The sequence below is a fragment of the Chenopodium quinoa genome, unplaced genomic scaffold, assembly GCF_001683475.1.
Source record: "Chenopodium quinoa cultivar QQ74 unplaced genomic scaffold, ASM168347v1, whole genome shotgun sequence".
NCBI classification, from domain to species: Eukaryota; Viridiplantae; Streptophyta; class Magnoliopsida; order Caryophyllales; family Amaranthaceae; genus Chenopodium; species Chenopodium quinoa.
The window spans coordinates 2,454,829-2,477,250 of NW_018743977.1; the positions used below are offsets into that span (position 1 = coordinate 2,454,829).

The 22,422-nt window shown below is 39.9% G+C and overlaps 3 protein-coding genes across 4 annotated transcripts; 1 reads left to right on the forward strand and 2 right to left on the reverse strand.

Annotated features, from left to right (window-relative positions):
• Positions 1-323: 323 nt before the first annotated feature.
• On the forward strand, positions 324-2,450 carry LOC110689871. The gene has a single exon (XM_021866703.1). The coding sequence runs from the start codon at positions 324-326 to the stop codon at positions 2,448-2,450; it is 2,127 nt and encodes a 708-aa protein (XP_021722395.1).
• Positions 2,451-11,799: 9,349 nt separating this feature from the next.
• On the reverse strand, positions 11,800-15,164 carry LOC110689769 (eukaryotic translation initiation factor 6-2). Its single transcript, XM_021866570.1, has 8 exons — positions 14,973-15,164; positions 14,819-14,875; positions 14,340-14,436; positions 14,139-14,224; positions 13,994-14,038; positions 12,625-12,755; positions 12,417-12,527; positions 11,800-12,330 (listed from the first exon to the last, which is right to left on the reverse strand). Exons 2-8 carry the CDS (start codon positions 14,826-14,828, stop codon positions 12,073-12,075), a joined length of 738 nt encoding a protein of 245 aa, XP_021722262.1. The 5' UTR covers positions 14,829-14,875; positions 14,973-15,164; the 3' UTR covers positions 11,800-12,072.
• Positions 15,165-19,873: 4,709 nt separating this feature from the next.
• On the reverse strand, positions 19,874-21,711 carry LOC110689770 (zinc finger SWIM domain-containing protein 7-like). Of its 2 annotated transcripts, XM_021866571.1 has the most exons (6): positions 21,229-21,707; positions 21,056-21,077; positions 20,831-20,936; positions 20,409-20,516; positions 20,186-20,317; positions 19,874-20,053 (listed from the first exon to the last, which is right to left on the reverse strand). In XM_021866571.1, the coding sequence occupies exons 1-5, from the start codon at positions 21,287-21,289 to the stop codon at positions 20,216-20,218; spliced, it is 399 nt and encodes a 132-aa protein (XP_021722263.1). In that variant the 5' UTR covers positions 21,290-21,707; the 3' UTR covers positions 19,874-20,053; positions 20,186-20,215. The 2 variants fall into 2 exon arrangements, with proteins under 2 accessions (XP_021722263.1, XP_021722264.1); XM_021866572.1 differs by lacking the exon at positions 21,056-21,077 and having other exon boundaries at positions 21,229-21,711.
• Between the last annotated feature and the right edge of the window lie 711 nt (positions 21,712-22,422).

Consider the following 22,422-nt stretch of genomic DNA (forward strand, 5'->3'; position numbering starts at 1 on the left):
AGCGGAAGGGCGGTTTCCACTCTCCAAGGGAGAGGGAAGCGGAAGGGCTGAAAGCCTGGGCAAGACAGGATGGGAACGACGAGGGGACTCCGGATACTTTAAAAATTCCCATGTCCGAAACTCAAAGGACGCCCCAAGCAGCCACAACGCTTCTCGCCGAAGCGTTTACGAGCGCCTAGGGGAAAGGGAGAAGGACAATCACAGTCGTCTCACCTATCCCGAAGGCTCTCACCCAGAACTGTCACGCGGAGGGACACCTCACTTCCACCTCTCCGAGAGGGAAGAGTGAGGTTCCTTCGGAAAGACAGAAGGGAAAAGCTGTGATGGTTCCTACCAGTTCACCTTTCCAGAGGTGGATACTGGAAGAACATGTGTCGACGGTCAAAATTCCGGCACACATCACTTACGATGGTACTTCGGATCCGAAGGACCACATAGCCTCTTACGAGGGGCATATGTACCTTAACCTCAGGTCCAAAGCTACCTGGTGCAAATACTTCCCCACAACCCTTAAAGGTGTTGCACAGTCGTGGATCACCAAAGGGTTGAAGGAAGGCTCTATAACAGGTCGGAGTCATCTCGCCAACAAGTTCAAGAGCAAATTTTCCACGGCTAACCGCCGAGAGAAAACCACTGCAGAGCTTATGGGCCTGCAGCAAGCGGAAGACGAAAGTCTCCGAGATTACTTGACTCGCTTCAGCAACGAGTCGTCCAGAATCACAAGTCTGGACCAAAGCCTAGCCGTATTTGCACTACGGAACGACCTACAAGCTGAAAAGTTTCTGGATTTCATGGTCATGCATCCCCCGCAGACCTTGGAAGAAACCCTCGATGCTTCGGATAAATTCATCCGAGCCGAGGAATGGAACAAGGCCAAGCTGCAATCTCAATCAGGGCTTGCCAAGCCAAATGGGCATCCAGCCGAAGTTCCAGGGTCGAGGAAAGGGAAGGCGAAAATCTCAGAACCTCCCTCGGCCACTGAGCCGAAAAAGGACAAGGCTCCCTATCTGGGAAAATTTGAATCTTACACCCCTCTCACCTTACCACGTACTAAGATCTTTAGTGCGACGAGAGAAGAAGGAAGATTCAAGAAACCAAAGCCGCCTCCTTGGCATCAGAAGAAAGGGAAGGATCATTGGTGCGAGTTCCACAAATCCCGTGGACATCGCACCGAGGATTGCCTTCAGCTGAAGGACCAGATTGAAGAGCTAGTCCAGAAAGGGTATTTAAAGAAATATGTAGCGGAGTGCCGCGAAGAAAAGAAAGCTGAGAGAGATTCTCGGCAGGATCTGGATTACCACCGGAAAAGGGATAAACCTCCCGAGGGGGGAAATCATGACATCCTAACCATTTCTGGGGGTATTTCTCGTAATGCACTGAAGCGCCATCTGAGGGGGCTGACCCATCAGATTCATCATGCCGAATTCCAAAAGCCGCGGTCTCCGGTGCCGAACATGATGTTCACATCCGAAGACTGCAGGGGGGTGGTATACCCCCATGATGACCCATTGGTTATCATGACGAGCATTGCAAACCACAACGTCTATCGGACACTGGTAGACGGTGGCAGCGGGGCGAATATACTTTTCCGAAAGGCATTCGACCAGCTGAAGTTGGAGAGCAGGCACCTAACTCTAGTTCCCTACCCGGTAACTGGATTCAACGGTTCTTCTTCATATCCAGATGGGAAAATTCTTCTTCCCGTCAGCCTCGGCCAAGAACGAGCAAGGCGAAGCATCATGGCCGAATTCTTGGTCATTGACGCCCCATCAGTGTACAACGTCATTATGGGGAGACCCCTCATCCATGATGTTCAAGGAGTTTTCTCGACGTATCATCAAGCAATGACCTACGTTTCAGACGAAGGACGCTCTGAAAAAATCTTGGGCAGCCAAAGAGAGGCCCGAGAATGCAATTTCCTCAAACCATCCAAGAGTCGCCGCAATGACAAGGATGATGAGAAAGAAAAAGAGAAAGAAAAAGAGCGAGGTACCAAAAGGCCGAAGGGCCTAAGTGCTTCAGCCCAGGGATCCCCATCTAAAAGAACATCTTTGGGGACTGGAAAGGCTAGTTCTTCAGCTGGGCCGAAAGACTCGGAAGAAGATCAGCCGAAGCAAGGAAGGTCTGCTGATATTGACAGTAGGCCCGAACCAGAAGAGCCTGGCTCCAAAGCAATGGAGTCAGATGAAAAAACTGAATCAATACCGTTGACCGAAGGAGATACCGAAAAATGTGTCAGCATCGGACTAGGGCTCGATCCGAGTCTCCGGGTTGAGTTAATCCAACTCCTTCGGAACAACCGAGATGTGCATTCTCAGCATCTGACATGCCAGGGATTGATCCGAACCTTATCTCTCACAAGCTTAATGTCGACCCAACATGTCGGCCAGTTAAGCAAAAGAAGCGGAATTATTCCGCTCAAAAGAACCAAGACATCGCGGCCGAAGTAAAAAAACTTCTTGACGTAGGGTTCATCGAGCCTTGCCAATATCTCGAATGGCTGGCGAATGTGGTGATGGTTCAGAAAGCTAATGGCACCTAAAGAATGTGCGTTGACTTCACGGACCTAAATAGTGCCTGTCCGAAGGACTTCTATCCCTTGCTGAGAATCGATCAGTTAGTTGACTCGACAAGTGGCCATGCTTTGCTTAGTTTCATGGACGCATTTTCTGGGTACCATCAGATCTTCATGCACCCCGATGACAGAACAAAAACGGCATTCGTTACAAGTGCCGGGTGTATAACTATAAGATGATGCCCTTCGGCTTGAAAAATGCCGGAGCGACATATCAGAGGTTGGTGGACCAAGTGTTTGCCGAAAAAACGGGTCGTAACATGGAAGTCTATGTTGACGATTCCATCGTCAAAAGCAAAGAAGAAAAAGACCATGTTGCGGACCTAGCCGAAACGTTCGCCACTCTTAGAAAGCATCAAATGAAGCTGAATCCGAAGAAATGTGTCTTTGGTGTGAAGTTAGGAAAATTCCTCGGCTTCATGGTCAGCAAAAGGGGGATCGATGCCAATCCCGCCAAAGTTCAAGCAGCTCTCGACCTTTCCGAGCCGAAAACAAAGAGGGACGTTAGCGTCTCACTATGAGGATGGCTGCCATGTCTAGGTTCATCTCAAAAGCCTTGGAAAAAGGGTTGCCCTTCTTCAAAGCGCTCAAACTTCCAAAATCTAAAGAGCTCATATGGGCAGAAGAGCAAAAGAAGCCTTCCAGCAGCTCCGAGAGCCCCTGGCTAATCTCCCAACGCTGGCAAGACCAGCCGAAGAAGAAGTCTTGTACTTATACGTGGCAGTTAGCCCTGCCACAGTGAGTGTGGTGCTGCTGAGAGAAGAAGAAAAGGTTCAGCAACCAATCTACTTCGTCAGTCATACTTTGACTGACGCCGAAACGCGCTACCCCTTACTCGAAAAAGTTGCATATGCAGTGGTGGTGGCAGCTCGGAAGTTAAGGCCTGATTTTGACTCACATCAGATAGTGGTCTTGACAGATCAACCGCTGGAAAAAGTCCTCGGCAAGGTTGAAAAGTCAGGCAGACTAACAAAGTGGGCCTTCGAGCTCACTGAGTTCAGCATAAGCTATCAGTTGAGGGCAGCCATTAAGGCCCAAGCCTTAGCAGATTTCCTAGGCGAATGTTCCTATCAGGAAACACTCGATGAGGGAAAGAAGATCTGGACTGTTTTCACGGACGGCTCAGCCACCGTGAATGGTTCGGGGGCAGGGGTAGTGATCACCTCTCTCGAAGGCAAAAACTTCGAGTATGCACTAAAATTCTCATTCAAGGCCTCTAACAACGAAGCCGAATATGAAGCAGCAATTTCTGGCTTAGAGTTGTGCATAGCCCTCGAAGCTGAACATGTCTGTTTGAAGACAGACTCTCAGCTAGTCGCCAATCAGATCCGAGGTGAATATGAGGCTAAGGAACCCTCCATGATCTCCTATCTCGCCAAAATCAAAAAAGTTATGGCAAAGCTGAGAACTTTTGAAATTGAGCTAATCCCAAGGGGTCAAAATACTCAAGCCGATGCACTCTCCAAACTTGCAAGTTCATCTCTCACAGAGTTGAACCTATCTGTATATGTGGAAGTGCGCCGAAACAGAAGCATCGACCAAGAAGCTGAGGTCTTATGTGTTGGGATCGAACCGAGCTGGATGGATACCATCCTCGCTTATAAACTTCAGGGAGAACTTCCCGAAGACAGAGTCTTGGCCGTGAAACTGAAAGGAATCGGATCAAGGTTCATCGTCTATAACGGGGAACTCTTGAAAAAATCCTTCTCAGCCCCACTGCTGAAGTGTGTGGGTCCAACAGATGCAGATTATATCTTTCAGGAGATTCACTTCGGCATCTGTGGAAACCACATCGGGGGAAGGACCTTGGCCCACAAAGAATTAAGGGCGGGATACTATTGGCCAACCATGATTTTGGACGCCAAGGAGCTGGTGTGAAAAATGCCAAAAATTCGCACCAGTCATCCATTGGCCGTCGCGAGACCTTCAGCCAATCCTAGCTCCTCTTCCCTTTGCTCAATGGGGATTGGATATCTTGGGACCCTTTCCTGAAGCTCCTTACCAGAAAAAGTGGCTAATAGTCGGCATTGACTATTTCAGCAAATGGATTGAGGCCGAAGCAGCTTCAAACGTAACTGAGCAAACTGTCAGGAAATTTATCTGGCAGAATATCATCACTCGCTTCGGTATTCCGAAGGTTTTTGTCTTTGATCATGGAAGACAATTCGACAACCTGCCGCCGAAGCGGTACACGGATCAGTTCGGCATTAAGCTGGCATATTTGGCAGTCTGTCATCCTCAAAGTATTGGCCAAGATGAAGCCGCGAATAAACAAATACTCAACGCTCTCAAAAAGAGAGTTGAAGACCAAAAGTCCAAGTGGGTAGAGGAACTTCCTGGAACTCTGTGGTTGCTTCGGACAACCGAGAAAGAGGCAACGGGGCGTTCACCCTTTGAATTGGTGTATGGATCCGAAGCTGTTTTACCAGTGGAAATCGGTTCAGAAAGTCTTCGAGTCAACTAGTTCTCAACCGAAGAGAATGAACATCTCATGAAAGAGTCTCTTGATTTCCTAGACGAAGTCCAAGATTCGGCAAGAGACAGAATGGCAGCATACAAACAAAGAATCAGCAAGTTTTATAACCGAAGAGTCCAAGCGAGGCTCCTTAAAGTTGGGGACCTTGTTCTTCCGAATGCTGCTGTTGTCCAGAAAAGTCGCATCCATGGAAAACTCTCGGCTAATTGGGAAGGGCCTTATGAAATATTTGATGAGCTCCAGCCAGGAACTTATCGACTTCGGCAGTTAAATGGAACCGAATTGAAAAACCACTGGAATGCTGATGTACTTAGGAAATTTCATGTGTAAAAGCCCAATGTGAGAGAAAAATCTATGTAACTACGTTTTCTTCAAATCAATGAAAGGCCTTTGAGCCGCCATTAGTTCAAGTTTTTGTTATGTCTTCATTATTTCTGTCTTCATCGTTTTTGAAAAATTCAAGGTTTACACCCGGTGCTGTCCGAAGTATTGCATAGTGATGCACTATACTCCGGCAAGCTGAAGAACCTGCCGATATGGGGGTAACAAATAGAACCTCGAGGTATTGCATAATGATGCACTGTACCTCGGATGGATCTGTTGGTCTCGGCAAAGAGGCCATAGGCTCGTCAAAGACATAACCAAAAATAGGAATTGATAAAGGGCCTGAAGCATTGCATAATGATGCCCAGTGCTTCGGCGAGTCAATTCCGGGTGATGATTACACCTCAGAAATACTGCATAATGATGCCTTGTGCTTAGGATGATCTTTGCCCTGGCAATGTGTCCAAGATAGTCGTTCCCTCGGATGAATTAAAACCAGGCAGAATATAAGAAACAAATATAAATGTTCAAACTATTAAGTTGCAAAAATTTATGCTAAGCCCAAACGTTCGGCTACGCTGAAAGAACGAAAGCAATAAACTCAGAACTCTGAAGACTTTATCTTCGAAGTTCTAGGGGGGTAAGAGGTACTCACATATCAAGCTCCAAGCTGAAGCTCAATACTCGGGAAATTTCAAGCAAAATCCGAGTAAAATGGGCAAGGCATAAAGGAATAAGAAAAATTTTCAGCTAAATATTTCCAAGCCGAAGCTTTGTACTTAGCCAAATTTTGAAGAAATTCAAGGAAAAGCAACTAGATTCAAAAGCTACTTAGACGGGAAAAATGAGAAGAAAGAGCTGAAATTCTATTCCATCCATTCAGAAAAGTTAGAGCTACAAAAATTCAAAGTCGGCAGCCGCCCACAAAGCGGAAAACACAACTGCCGAAAGTACACAAAAACAAGATTATAAAGTTTGTACAAGGTAGACTGAAGCAAAAGACAAGCAAAAGCAGAAACGGAGATCATCAATTTAAGCGCAATTCGATCCACAAGACTCAGAGGACAGCTGCCCGAATTCCTATGCTTCAGAAGTTCTTCTTCTGTGTAAATGCGGGTCTTGAGAAGTTCCTTCGCATCCTCAAGCTCAGACTTCTGAGCCTTCAGAGCTTCCTTCAGCTTTTGATTGGCAGCGGCCAAGTCACTCTACTTCTTCTCAGCCTCTTCCCGAACCTGAGCAAGCTGGCTCTCGTGGTCAGACATTAGGAGCCGCCGAGGCTCAGCATCCTCTTTTAGCTTCGTCTCGATCCGGACCTTGAATTCAACAATGCTTTCGGCCCCGTATTCCTGGATGAGGGCATGACCCTCCTCCAGCCAAGGAAAAATGGTCCTCTCCGGGTTTTGGCAGACTGAGAGGAAGTTGGCGCTCATGTCTTGCATGTCCATCTCAGCCCAGATGCCTCCTCTTCGGCCCTAACTTGCTTCAGCTCCAGCAAGTTCAGCTCGGGCTTCAGCCACTTCTGCTTTATCTGCTTTGCTCTTAAGCTCATCATACATTTCCACAGTAAGGAAATGGTTGTGCACAGCCTGTAAAGACAACAATCGCAGCTTAGCAGCTAGCCGAAGTCCAACACTTAGAAGAAGTTTCACAAAAAAAAAAAAAAAAAAAAAAAAAAAAAAAAAAACCGAAATAGTAAGTGTTGGAAGGTTACCTGCATCAACACCCTCTGATTCTCCATAAGAGGGTTCGGCACCTTCTCCAAAGATTCAGTGGCTCCGGTAGCAGCACCCAACATCCAAGCCCTGGCCCTGTCCAAAGTCGAGAGATTGTTCAGATTTCCAAAATAAGTGAGAGCTGAGTCATGTCTATCCTCAAAAACTGCTCGGGCATGTGCTGGAATAGGAACCATGGGCGCCAAGCCGAAACCCATCTCAGCGGATTGAAAGGTTTTGAAAGAGTTCGCAGCTGAGCTGGAGGGGATATCCCTAGGCTTGAGCACTTCAGCTTCAGCTAGCTGAGGCTCATTCTCATTAACAGCAAGTCCAGGATCTTCAACCTGGACACTCAACGCGTCTGCCTCGTGCCGAACCTCCTCAAAAAATGGCTCGGCGACATGGCGAGGAGGCGAAGAGCTAGTTTGCAGCTCAACCACCTCAACTACAACTTCCCGAGACGGGGAAGTGACTTCTGTGGTCGTCTCTTCCTGGACCTCCTCAAGCCGAGGTCTCTTAGCAGGTATCTCAGGCGCCCTGAACTGGCCAGGACGAACCAAGGGTCTTCTTCTCCCTCCAGCCATCGGTTCTTCAGGAGCAGGCTCGGGGACAGGGAAGGCTTTGGCTAAATCCTCTCTCTCTACTTCCTCTTCGTCGGACTGAAGCAGAAGAGATAGAAGGGGGCAGATACATGTGTGAGCCAATATAAAAAAAAATAAAAAAAAACACACATAAAGTATACACACAGGTCTCACAGCCGAAGCCTTATACTTAGCAAATTTACACAAGTCAGACAAATCACAACAAAAGATTGATAGAGTTTCTACAATGGTTCAAGTCCTAAACATGCTGAACAAGTAGAATGAGACATGCATCCGAAGATTTATACTCGGCGAAAATTCTTACAAGTTAAGAAATCTGGGTATAACATGCATACTTAAGCTGAAGCTACACACTCAGAAAAACTGTAGAATTTCTTATGAAGTAAAGTAGCCGAAGATCTTTACTTAGAGCAATTTCTCGAAAATTGAAAGTGCATTAGGAAACTCACCGAAGTATCTAGCAGATACTCGTCGTTGTGGGCCTCTTCCTTATTTGTTTCCTCTCTTCTGGCCTCAGCAGCTGAGGCAGAGGGCCCTGCTTCGGTCTGCGTAGTTGAGGCGGCTTCAGCAACAGCAACTTCTTCAGCCAAGTGGAGGAAGAGGGGGTCAATCTTCTGATGCCAGGCCTTCTGACTCTGATACTCTAAGGCGCTGACAATTTCAAGTTTCCTCGGCTGGAGGGCAAGTGGCTGATCTTTAACCTCTGTTATCTTCAGCATATAAGTGAGTGGTTCCCTCTCGTCGCTAATCCCGAGCACTTTGTAATCAATGCCCGAGTTCGCTTCGTACAACTCTGAAAAGTTAGAGAAAACGAAGATGAGTTCAGCTGAAAAAGTTAGGTTCATAAGTAAAAAAAAAAAAAAAAAAAAAAAAAAAAAAAAAAAAAAAAAAAAAAAAAGAGAGAAGAAAAAAGAGCATAAAAAGACTTCGTCCCTAACCGAATTCCCCTTAACGCCTTGGTATCTTCGGCTAAGGCTGACGACAGCGAGCATCTTCTCCTGGAAGATGTAATGAAAACAGGGCAACCAAGTGCTCGGCACGTTGGCCATTCGGCCAGTAACAATCATTTTATTTCGGCCAAATAACTCCATTTGGCGATGATCAAGTTCATTGAACTCATCAGGGCCGATGCTTGACATTCCGGGGTCTGGTTTTCTCAGGTAGCGGGGGGCCCCAAAATAATTCGGATGAGCTTCATCCGAGGGTACTCGAATCCAGATCCACTACCCTCTCCAATTTTTATCCGATGTGTCGTTCGGATAAGATGTGAGAAATCCCCTCTCATCTTCTATTTGCCACCACCCTAGTCCGTGCCATCGGCTAGATTGGGTGTTCGGCGCAAGTTTGTGGATGCACCGAAAACAGTGAACGCTCGGTTCAAATCCACAAAATAAACTGACCCAGAGATAGGTCATGATTCTTCGGACACTCAATGGGGTCAACTGAGATAAGGATATGTTGTATCCATTCAGCAATTTGATTACGAAAGAGTGAATAGGAAATCGGAGCCCATTTTGCAATTGTCGGGTGTAGACCCCGATGTACCCAGGTGGGGGCCGATGAATCCTGTCATCGGCAATAGGCATTCTACACCAATACCCATCCTCTTCCATGATGCCGTAATATATCTCGAGTTGTTTGGCAAAGTGGTACTAGGCGTCGTTCTCGATCCACCAAGAATAGGGCGCAACCCTCATAATGCCCTCGTTATCCTGGACCGAGGTCCACTCCCGTTCTTCGGGAGTCAACGGCCTGGATGCCGAAGCCGCGCTTCGGCCAGAGGTACTGGCCTCAGCTGAATCCTTGGGTGGACAGCTGGACAAAGGCACTACCCTTAACCCGCCGCCACTAGAAGTAGCGGCCTGAGCGACCCCAGCGTTAGGGTTTTGGCTGCTGAGAGGCGGCATCATCGCCAAAGGGCGATTCCGCCTCAGAATTAGCTGCGGCACCTCCTCCTCTTCCTCCTCGGCACTCGACTCGGGCCTAATGGGCTCTTTTCCGCGGTCGCCGGACATTTTCAGTTGGACGGAGGTTCGAAAATTGCGAAAAAGGAAAAATATTTCGAAAAGCAAAGAAAACCGAAGCGAATTGCTAGAAAATTACCTTCTTCAGACTCGGAATTCGCCGATCTACAAGTTCGGAGAGTCGGATTTTGAGTTTAAGGCTTCGGATTGCAAGAAAACAGCGAAAGAAAAGTTAAGGCGTTGCTCGAGTTTGGGAGACAATTGGATTTTAAGTGGCGAAATGGAGATTAAGGGAGTTCAAATCACTCTTAAGTACGTCCTGGGATCCAGTTTCCGGAATTAAAGAGGTATTAATCACCCACTAAGCACTATTTCAATTCGTGGCTACTCAAAATTCTTCCCACTTAATTGCAACCACCAAAATTAACTTCCCATTAATTTCTTTCCACTTCCCCATTACTCTTAATTAACTGTCATTGAAGTTAGTTAAGTGCAAATTAACGATTATTAAACCGTACAAATTTCTCAAACGAAATTCAAATTATTTTCATTTATTTCCCTCCAAATCTCTCGACAGCTGAAAACCCGACCCGTTATCCTCACGAATCGGGTCTGGGGGGGCAAGTTGTTTGGGGTCCAAATAACTTGTATTTGGGCCCAGTCCACAAATGAAAATAAACAAAGCCCAATAGGCAAGGTCCAACCCTCTAACACATGTGCCAAGTCAAAGTCAGCGGGGCCCAATCAGATGGCAGCCCAACTGATTCCTCAAGCCCACTCCATTCAATTAGACCAAGGTATAAATGCTCTATGTTGCCTCACTTACATTCATTCACTTATATCGCCTCAAGCATTAAACACTCTTGCATAGCAATTCTCTCTCCATTTTGCACTCGTACTGACTTCGGCATCGGATAAATTAATAAATTAATAAATTAAAATAAATCGTTTCAAAATAAATAAATAAAATAAAAATTAGGAATGATTTTTTGTTTAGTAATTTAAAAAAGCTCAATATCAGTTGAGCACCTGATATAAAACAACACGGGATATATGTATGTTTAGGAAAAAATTAGTATAAGTGGAAGTTATGTGGATCGCTAAACCACGCTCCCCTATTACTAGGTAATGCTCTCTTTTTGACAAGTATGTATGAACTTGCCCTCCTTATAAAATAGTCTCATATGGTCCCGTGTCACTATAATTTCATTATTCAATTTCCATATACTTTACCACATGCAATTGTACCTCCCTGACCGCCCCATTACAAACACGTCGTAATTCAAAATATTTTAAAAAACATTCTGCAATATAGTACGTCATTGAAGTTGCGTACGTAGTAAGAAACACCTGGAAATTTTGGAACTCCAAGGGGGAAATGCCTGGAATTTCCAGATCACCGTTTCCCCCTTTGAGTTCCAAAATGCCTGTTTAAACTTTTTTCCGTGAATTTATGTTTTCATATTAAAATTATTTTCTTAAGAAAAGCTTGGAAATTTTGGAAGTCCAAAGGGGAAACGCCTGGAATTTACATATCCCCTTAGAAGATCTGAAAATTCTAGGCGTTTCCCCGTCGAAGTTCCATAATTTCTAGGCGTTTGCCTGTTTAAACTTTTTTCCGTGATATTATTATTATTATTATTAGTAGTGGTTGTTAGTGAAGATCTAGTGGTGTGTGGATGTGTTCTAGTTTGTTTTTTTTTTTTCTAATTTGAATTTTATTGATTTTAGAAGAGAAAAGTGTGTAAATGTTAATGTTTTTGTCAGAATAGTGATGAAAAAGTGGAGTAAAAAGTGAAAGATGGAAGGAGATTGGTATATTTTATAAGAAGGGTAAATAGGTCCACTCAAAATAAAATGGGAGCGTTACTTGGTAAAAAGAGAGCGATGTTTTGACTATATATTTAAAAGGAAGTTATAGAATTTTATTTTATTTTGTTTTAAGTTACTACGTATTTATTTGGAGTTGTGGCCTTGTCAGAGTTATTTGGAAGTGATTTTAAAAAAAAAAAGACATGAGAATTGAAAGTTGGGATTTTGGAACTTTGGAGCAAATTTATCTTCAATACCATGAGGTCAGAACTTTGGGCCATATTTGTAGCATAAATTAGGCAGACGTGTACACTAGAAATTCTACGTACTTCACTGTTGGAAAAAAAAGTTTTGCTTGCCAAACATGAATAACATAACTAAATATTCTATTCAAACTATTATAAAATCACATTTGAGCCTTTTCATGATTTTGCAGATTGCACAAAGTATCTACAAATACACCTTTCCGGTTCAATAGTTCATTCCATCGCAGCCAGAATTCCAAAAATTTGGAGCAAGACTGCCTATAGAGTTCGACATCTGATAATTTTAAGATAACTTTGAGGACACAATATGGTGTTTAAGTCACCAGTAACATGGGCAGAATTCAGACATAGCTGTCGATTAGAGACTTCCTCATCTCATCGACAATGGCACTAGGTTGGGCTTCCCTCAATTTGAAAACACTCTCAATCACTGAAAGTTCTGTAGCAGTTGTGTCGGAACCACAGAATGCTGTCCAGTCATTCACCGTCAAACCAGCAGCAATTACTTCGCTTCCTCGGTTAACTGTTCCAGCCACCAGGGGAACCTGAAGTAGTGTAGATAGCTCATCCAAATCTTGAATTGAGGTGTGAGGATGGACCTGTGATATAAATAAATGGTCGCGTCATAAAAGATTTAATTTGTGTGAACAAAAATTTTTAACTGTCAAGAGTCGAAGGTACATACCAAACCACCTTTGTTAGAGAAAGCACAATAACTTCCCACAAGAATGTTTCCAGCAATTGTTTGCCTGAAAACCTCGACACCAAGAACATCTGCAATTATCTCCTCGGTTTCCTGATAACATAAATCAAAAGGCATAATCAGAGAAAAATTCAGCGAAGTAATGAAAAAAAGGCTCAAGCAAATATGAAATTCCAAAAGAAATACACACCTTATCAAGATCAGTGTGGGTGAGAGCAACATAATCATTGCATGCTATGCAATTTCCTAGAGCAGATAGCTTTTCTTCAATGCGTTGAACAACTACTGAATCAGGAAGACTGTTCCTTAAGTGCTGGAGTTCTTGATGACATAAAAACGAAGCATACTATCAATACTTAGTTTCAGTTCCCAAAAAAAAAAAAAACAAATTCAAAGGAAAACATAGGGAAAATTAAAAAACAAAAAATTGTGTAGCATATGTAAACACAACTCAGCCAGCAAGCAAAGCATATGGATAACAGGACCTGAGTCACGGTGAATCATGAAAAAACCAGCATACAAAAATTATAGAATTTGTATCTTCTCAATAAATAAGTGTCTTATAAACATCCATGCCAGACTAAAAGTCTACAAGTGTCAAACCACAAACAGTTCTTTCCTTAATAACCGAATTAAGTATCTAATTGTCACAGCTATTTGTTTCAGTGATGCCTTCTCACATCAAAATCTACAGTCCTATGTGCAGCAGAACCCTCCAAACATCCACAACCCTAAAGCCAAATACTACTAGTATAACATAACAAGCAAACAAATCAAATTTAAATTTAGGCAACATAAGAGTACCACATCCATTGGAAGGATATAAAAACTACATGATACTATTGAAGTATGTATGGTACTTGTACAGAAGAACAAACCCAGAAAATTGGAAGGGAGTTTCGACTATAATGGGGTGAATTTAACCTGGTGTACACTAGGTGATACTGATCAGAGACAAGTGCTGAATATAGGAATTCCTCAAAAGAAAAAAACTGCTTCTTCAACCATCAACCTTAAACCTCATAAAGAAACCTTTCCCACCCCCACCCCCCCCACCCCACAATTTTTCTCTTATCTCTAATTTTGCAATTCTCTCCTACTGCTACAAGTTACTTCCAACAAGATTGGGACTAAAAGGCACAACAGAACCTTAAAAACTCATCAAGCCTCACAGTATTAAATAACAGCCAGGCTTATTATTGCTACATATATGTACATTAGTAATCGACACAAGCACAAAAAACATGGAAAAGATATTATCTTTCTGAAAGAGTTGTTTCATATCCTGTAGATTAAGAGGTTATGACATCAGTAAGTCTTTCCTCCTTTAAAATGTAGTATACCTGGATAATCAGCTTAATGTTCAGATAATTTGGAAAAGAACATTACGGCATAAACAAATAAAACCTAGATTTTAGCCGAAGAAAGACATGGTACTGATGAAGATCACAAGTTAGCTATTTGATGATGGCAACTAGCTGGAAATCCAAACATAGATAAAAGCATTGAAGAAGAATCAAAGCACAGATAGACACATCTTATCGATTAATCACACTCACCCTGGTCAGTAGTCGAGTGAGGCACAAGAAGCCCGTTTTTGTTTCCTGCCATGAAACGAAGAAAGCATAAATAACATCTACATCAACCAATAACAGCTCCATTCATAGAAGACAAGAGAATACAGCAAAAAACAGTAATCCTTACCCGCACACATTCGGCCAATAATCCTAGTCCCACCAATAGAGGTCTTTACAACGGGAATATAATCCGCCAACTCGGATTCAAATGTACTGCAAACACACAACAATTCACAGTGTGACTATCAAAAATTAGCCTTATCACAAAATAACCCAAACCAAAGGAACACTAAACCACTAATAATCTCAGCAGCTTAAGCAAGCAAACCTGTAAAAGTTCTCAGACCCGCCGATTGCGACCAAACAATATGCATTAGTCAACTTAGAGAACACACCCACTTCACAATTGTTCTCAAATTGAAGCCCTACAAAATATCCATCATAAACACATTGAAGCAAACAAAAATTGACACTCAAATTCTTCCAATGCTTGAAAAAATTGACATAAAACCCATACAGTAATGCAATTTACAATAGAGAGATAACAACACTATATACATTAATTGAATAACATTAGCAAATACAACCCAAAAAAAAAAAAAATCCCAGGTCATGAAAAAGAGTAATATTACTGTGTAAACCAAACAAATTATTGAAAACACAACTATAAATATTCATTGTTATTTAATGTAGAAAGAAATTAAAAATTTATCAATCAAACTCATATAAATAAATAAATAAAATCGAAAAAAATACAAAAACACAAGAACAAAAATTGATTAAAATCAGAGAGAAAGAATTGCTTACTGGTAGCCATGATTAGACGATTGGAATAAACACAAGAAAGCGCAAAGGCAAAAACAGCTGCAGAAAATTAACAAAAAATAAAAAAGATAATAAATTTAATTAAATAACAAAACCCTAGAATGGAAAAAATAGAAAGAAGTTTAAAAAATCTTACAAAGAGAAGAAGGCGAAGGAGAAACAGAGGAGACGGTGTGGGAAGAGAGAGAGATGGGGCGGCGCGCGGCGGAGAAAGGTGAAATCGGGGAAATTTGCAGGAGTTGAATGCCAAATGTTTATGGAAGGGTTAAATTGGTAGAGTTTGTAGCCGCTTTATAAATGCCGCCTTTTCGCCTTTTTTTTTTTTTTTTTTTCCTTCTATTTTTTCCAACTAAAATATAAAATATAATTAGGGTACTACTTACTTGATTGATTGTGGTCTACCTAGGTGTGTTGTACTTTTTTAAATTTCTAGGGTGGTTAACGCGCTTGATATGCGCTATATTTATCCGTGTTTGGAAGCTTCTTTTGATTTGACTGTATGTCATAAATTTCGTTGTTGACAACATTAATGAGGGTAAATGTATGAACATGTTTTTAGGGGTATAAATATTTCGTACACTATTCTTAAGAGTTTTAAAAAAAGACAATTAACATTAATAAGGGCAAATAAATAAATAAACATTTTAAAAGATATAATTATCCAAAAAGTATTTATAAGAGTTATCTCATACTTGTAAGAAGGTAGGTATAGGAAAATATTTTTACATTTATATGATAAAATTAATGATATTAATCGTTGGTTATTACAATATTTGCAGCGCGTTATATGTGCGGATGGCCACACCATGTGACCACATGTAAAATACGTAGAAACAAACTAACCCTTGTAACATTGACCGAGTAACCTCAGTAACACCGACGAAGTAATCCCTGTGTGGCCAATCACATATAAGAATTTGTGATAAACAAATATTGTCATAAAAATTTATATATGGCTAGTTATACCGTATGGCCATCCATTATGGGATTACTCTGTTATGGTTACAGGAGTTACTGACATGGTTACAAGGGTTACTAGAGCAACTATAATGGTTGGCTAATTCATTTAACAGTTTGTCATGCCACATCATCTTTTTAAGCTACAACAATTCTAGCTATTTGTTACTCTAATGGTTAAGCTAGTTATAAATTAATGAAAAAATGGAAAAGAATAACCCCACCTTTGCTTGATCTTCCGAGAACAATTCCACCTTTAATTATTCCAGAAATAATCCCACCTTTGACATGGATCTTCTTTTAACGATCCTTGACCGGTTTGTAACTGGTTTTCTTAGGTTGTTAGCCATGTGTCGACTTTTCATAAGTGTATTTTATTTTTTATTTAATAAATTTAAAAGAAATTAAAATAAAAATCCTTTGTCAAAAAAAAATTAAAATCCCTCCAACCCAATCCCCGGCAACCCCCACCCTTTCCCAAGAACACAACTATAAAAGATGAACGAACACCGAGTTTGTTCAGGTGGTAAGGGGTTTTTGGGGGTGGTGGGCTATGGTGGTAGCCATGGAAGGGGGTGAGGAGGTTGAAGGTGAGAGATTTAAAAAAAAAAAAAAACATGTTTAAGAAGTTGTAGGTCAAGATCGTTAAAAGATCTATGTCAAAAGTGAGATTATTTCTAGAATCAAAGGTGGGATTGTTTTCAGAAGACAGAGTAAAGGTGGGATTATTCTTTTTCATTTTTCCTAAATTAATTTATTTTTAAATTAATAATTATTTTTATCTAATAAATATTTACCAAGCTAATTAGCTCTACAAAGCTAATTTGCTTGCCAAATCTAATCAACAAGATGTGCAACAATGGTATAGCTACTAGCTTAAGATTTTAAAAATTTGCAAACTAGTCCCTTTTTCCAACCATTGGAGTTGTTCTTAGTGTTGTAGGGGTTAATTTGTTAGTATAATAAAGCTACTATGTTAGTATTGTAGCGATCAATCTGTTAGTATAATAAGGGTTACTATGTTAGTGTTAGAGGTTACTTCGTTTTTTGCTGGCGGACATACAATGTAATTTATCGCACAAAAAATATGCTGATGTAAGAGTGATTTGTTACAAAATTAAATATTAGCAAGAAAGATAAAATAAAATAAAATTAATTAAGTTCCCTAAAAAAATATGTTTCCATTTTATGTGACCATTTGTAAACTACAAATATTTACTGTAGAATATTTTTTAAAATTTTTATATGATTTTAGGTGTGTTCTATTAACCTGAATTTACACTTATCTTAATAAACTCTAATTTACTAAAGTAAATATAGGTTAAGAGATAGGTTATAGAGTGAGTAAAATTTTGCTACTTATAGTTACAGATTACACTTTTTGGTTTTTTACTTCCTCAATTCTTTTTTACTTGGCCCGCTTTGACTTTTATATTATTTATCACCTTTCCTTTGACCGTCTTTTGCGATTAATATGTAAGGAAAAACATATTCATTTGGAGTGTTTTTAATTTCATCTCAATGAATACTATCATAATATATAACTTTTATAATTTTGACTTAAAAACAATTAAAGTTATTGATCGTTAAAATTTTACATTGACAAACGTGATAAAAGAAATAGGTCAAGTAAAAAAGAACAAATGAAGTATTTACTTAAAAGAAATACGTGTTCCCCAAGTTAATGCGGTCTAAGGATTGTGTGATTTGTGTCTCACCCCCTCTCTTCACTTGAGGCGCAAGTAAAAAGGTGGTTTTTATTTTTGGACTCGCAAACCAAGTCAAAGAGTGTTTGCTCTACGTCCAAGTGTTTTCTTGGAGACCAAGGGAACTTTTCAAAGTTCCAAGTAGTATGAGCATCTACTAATCCACGCATTTGCAACTTGTGACTTAAAAATTGCGTATTAGCCCATCTATTATTCCTCCACATTCCACAATACCTTTTTCGTTTTAGATTATTTTTACTATACTAACATTTAATTGTTATCTGTGTACACTTCTAAGGTATCATCCGTACAAGTTAGTACAAGAGAATAATTGTTAACATTTGTACATACACAACATGGCTTCTGCATCCTGTCAAAAAAAATAAAATAAAATAATAATAAAAAAAAAACCATGGCTTCTGCATAAATATTATTGTTATTGATTCCATTGAGTTGTGAAATTGTACACTTGATAATGGAATGGTAATGTAAATGGTATAATTGTACTACATACGTATACAATACAAGTATACTTTTGATTCCGACATCAGTAGCGTTAAGTTATGAAATTAAAGGTTGCTTTCCATACTAAATTACACACACCGACACACTTCATCGATTACTATAAGAAGCTAGCATGCATCTTTCCCTTTAGATCATGCCAACTCGGGCAAACTCGCCACAAGCGAATTGTCTATTGAATTGGCTGAGAAATCATGCCTTTAGATCATGAGATTCATGACTATCGAAGAAATCATCTGACAGCATAAGTATTAGAGCATCAACAATGGTTAGCTACACCCCTTTTAGTTTTGACTTGCTACATCATTATTCCCAAACTACATCAATTCAAGCTACAACCTTCACAATAGCAAGCTAAGATTTTTTTAAAAAGAGGAAATTAATGCCAAAAAAATAATCACATACAATTTATTCCTTTTATTGGACAACACATGCTTTGGGTATTGTTAAAGTACATAGCTCTGTTTCAACAAAGCAACATCTAATGTAGCTCCACATTGGCAAGCTAGTAGGTTAGTAGTTACAACTATTAAATAATTGCAAGCTAAGACTTATTTTATACCACTGTCCACAATGGCTAGCTATATATACATGTAGTTTTGGGTTGTCACATCATTATTCCCCAAGGTACGTGATTTAAGCTATAACCTTTAAAATAGCAAGCTACTTCCATTTGTAATAAATAAACCATAAAATAAATAAAAAAAAAAAAAATACATAAAAGTATTAAACAGATCAATATATGTGCATTGGATGGTGTGAACTAATTTGGCCTTAGCTACAACCTATGTAGCTCCACAAATGGCCAGCATATAGCTCTAATTATTTAAAAATTGCAAACATGTCCTTTTATACAATCATTGTAGATGCTCTTACTTCCAAATTAATTTAAGCCTATGCTAACTCAATCAACTCTTGTACTAGACAACAGAGACACCGAGTACCGTATGTCAGTATTTGGATTCAAATAATAAGCAACGAATCAAGCCACATGAAGAGAAATTGTCATCCATAGTAGTTGTTGATTCAAACAATCTCAATTTCTTTCAAGGAGATATGAAATCCCATGCGTTTCTGCCTTTTAAACGAAAAAAAAAAAAAAAAAAATCTTTCATCTGCCAGCCTCAGCTCCAAGACGCCTTTCCCTTTGTCGTTTCTTGGCATCTTGCTCCGGTGATCTGGTAGATCTAAGTCCTTTAGTGGTTGGTGGTGGCTTGTGGTGAAAACCTAGATCTAAGAGATTAGTAATTGTGGTGTTTTGAGAGAAGAGGTTAGTAATGGTGGTGGTGTAGTGTTTTGAATGAAGGGCGGTAAATAGGTGTGAATGAGGACCGGTTTTTATATGAGGGGTAAGTTTGTACTTTTAAGTTTAATTTTACGGGCGTTACCCGGAAATTTGCGGGCAAACAATCCCCTATATGAGCGAAGTTGATATTAATTAATTCTCCAAAACTCAAAATTCGATGTAATGAACCCCTGAAGACTAATCAATTCAGCATGCTAGCAGTAAAGTGCCACAGGGGTTCAATATCGGTAGCACACATATATGGGGTTGTTTACAGTTGCAGTAAAGTGCAGTAAAGTGCTATCAAAGACTAATCAACCACAGGGTTGTTTGCCCGAAGTTGATAAGGCTATGCCACTGCACCAGTGTTGCAGATATACCGTGCAGGAGTCCCACTAGTTCTGATTGCCTCCTCTACTCTCTAGAACTCACAACTGGAAAATAAAAAAAAAAAAAAAAAAAAAAAATTAACTACCTAAAGTGCTGCCCAGGGGAGCAAATAATGACCTATTGAAGTGGGATTGAACTGTCAGGAGGAATTGGTAAAAAAAACTGCTGGTGGCAATATAAAACCTATGGAAGCACACATAAATTTCACGTTTTGGTATTATATTACACAAGTCAGTAACAGCTAAAATGAGTTAGTACAATGTAATTTATCATTGCTAACTGCACGTCATGCTTTTCTAAGTTGATTACAAACTTTTCCAATTGCTGATAGCCTAGATGTAACAGAAAAGAAATCACCTGCACAAACACAAAAGATTGGCAAACAACATTACCATTATACCATAACAGTAGAGGACTAGAAGTGATGCTCAAACATAGCATAAATTTGATCAGATAGGAATGACCCGGGGAAAACTAAAATCCAAATACCTGCTTCCATCTCCAAGTATACAACTACTGTCACAGCTTTGATAGCAGCATTGCAAGCTCTTCATCAGATACCTTGCCTTCTATACACGCTCCTAAAGATGCAGCTAGTCTCGCAGCCAACTGGTGCTTACACTAAAATAAACCAAGAACTTTGTTATTCCTAAAACCATTTATATAGTTCATAATAGCACAACTTTAACATAACCATAGAGGTTCAACTTACACAAAGCTGTTCCCCTCGATTCACTATATCATAGAAAAATGAGTAGCATCCACAATAATGCTCGGCGAAACATAAATATTCTTCCTTCTTCCGAGATTCTCCAACAACCTAATCAACATATATGACTGATATGAGACCCTTATTTTCAATCAAATTCCACAATTATTGATTTAAATCTACCAAAAACTTCATATCATCCTAAAACAATCCAGGGACATTATTTGATCACATCTAGATAAAATTAAACATTATAATCATATCAATCATACAACCCCATTATAATAATGGAATTGAACTCAACTTGTAAAATTACTGCATCAAAATTTGCAACCCTCACCTCCTAGTTATCACATTATTAGTTCAAATTACACTATCAATGTGACTATTAATTTCAAACCGCGAGGTGAAATTAATCGACGGACCTGAAATATAGAGCGACCACTGGGTTCACCAGAAATTCTTTTAACACCTTGTTGATCCACAATCCTTGTAGCTCGCTCAAAATTCTTCCCGAACAAAAAATGCAACCTGGGTTTTAATTGTAAGCACAAATTAAGATTACCCAGATTACGAAATTTAAAAAATTAAAGGATAAATAAAAAATGTAATACTAGTATCAAATTACGAAGATTGAGGAAGAAACTTACACTCCCAGTTGATCATCGGTCACTATTTTACATCAATTTTTTCCATTGTTAAAATTTGTCGATTCCATTGTTCAAGAAATCAAAGATGACAAGAACAAATTGAAGTGAAATTGGGGTAATGTAGATTAATGAATTTACGATTGATAAAAAAGGGGGTTTGTTTATAGTAGAACCTGAATGGTTGGACTCGATATTCTTCCATAGTGCTTCAGCCACCATTGTTGTTGAATTCATTTTCGCAATTTTTTACTTTCTTTCTTCGGAGCGGGGAAAATAACTACTAGGAGCACATTTTTACTTGAAGCAGTTTGAACTTTGAAGGTACGTAACCCTATCCTTTTTCTTTCTCATTAGATAATGGCTTATTTTGCTACTCCGTAATGGAATCGAGTTCAAATAGATTTGTCAAATTGAGATTTTGAGTCAACAGGTTGGGTTCGGAGTTAAATTTCGAATCGTGCTAAAAAAACCATTCTCAAATAGTGTAAAAATATATTTTATTACTTAACACAGTTTTCATCTTCATTCGTTCCAGAATAATTGACACGTTGCTAAATACAAAGTTGGACCACTAATAAAAAAACATTTTCTCCCTCACTACCCCTACGTACGGGCCCTACCCCCACTTGTTATGTTTTCTTACAATATAAAAATACCCCTACCCTCACTTGTTATGCTCATAATCAACGTTGTGATAAAGATAAGTTTGCAAGTAGAAGTTGCAAGTTATAGGTTACCCATATGGGAAAAAGGGATGGAAGTTGAATGATTTGGAGTTAAAAAGAAAATGGGAGGAGGTGTTTGACCTTTTTTTTATTATTTTGATTTTTTGGACCAATAAACGTGCGACATGTGGCATATAAGAAAGATTTAAAAATATTAAACCTTTCAGCAGGTTGCCGGTTTTCGGGACTAAAGAAAGAAAACGCATATGAAAGTTGGGACTATTCAAGGTATATTGGACAAAGTTGGGATTATTAATATGAAATTTTTGTTTTTTCTAAGTGCATAATTTGAACCATTAATTAATATTCACAAATTTTTATATGTGGTTGGTCATACAGTGTGTCCGGGGGTTACTTTGTCGGGGATTACTCAACCGGTCAGGAGTTACTCGATTAGTGTTTGGTGTGTGTCAGCTTGCCACATGGTGTGGCCTGACGCACCAAAAAAAGGCTGTTAATCTAATTATTATCTTGGTTATTAATCATCAAAATTAGAATACGTATTTTGAAAATATACAATGAGACAAATGTATCAGATTCCGATAACATGATTTGATGACTATATATTATCTTACACTTTTACGGACCAAACAGGGATTGCAAACAAAGAATAACTGCGACCTCTTCATCTTCTACAACCTC

Coding starts and splice junctions, on each gene's coding strand:
- LOC110689871 (XM_021866703.1), top strand. CDS start 324: ATGGTTCCTACCAGTTCACCTTTCCAGAGGTGGATACTGGAAGAACAT.
- LOC110689769 (XM_021866570.1), bottom strand. Junction 12,756..13,993: donor TCACTCGACTACTGACCAGG/GTGAGTGTGATT, acceptor TATGTCATCAAG/AACTCCAGCACTTAAGGAAC. Junction 12,331..12,416: donor TCTCTAACAAAGGTGGTTTG/GTATGTACCTTC, acceptor TTTATATCACAG/GTCCATCCTCACACCTCAAT.
- LOC110689770 (XM_021866571.1), bottom strand. CDS start 21,289: ATGAATTCAACAACAATGGTGGCTGAAGCACTATGGAAGAATATCGAG. Junction 20,937..21,055: donor ACCGATGATCAACTGGGAGT/GTAAGTTTCTTC, acceptor ATTAAAACCCAG/GTTGCATTTTTTGTTCGGGA. Junction 20,517..20,830: donor GTGGTCGCTCTATATTTCAG/GTCCGTCGATTA, acceptor TATGTTGATTAG/GTTGTTGGAGAATCTCGGAA.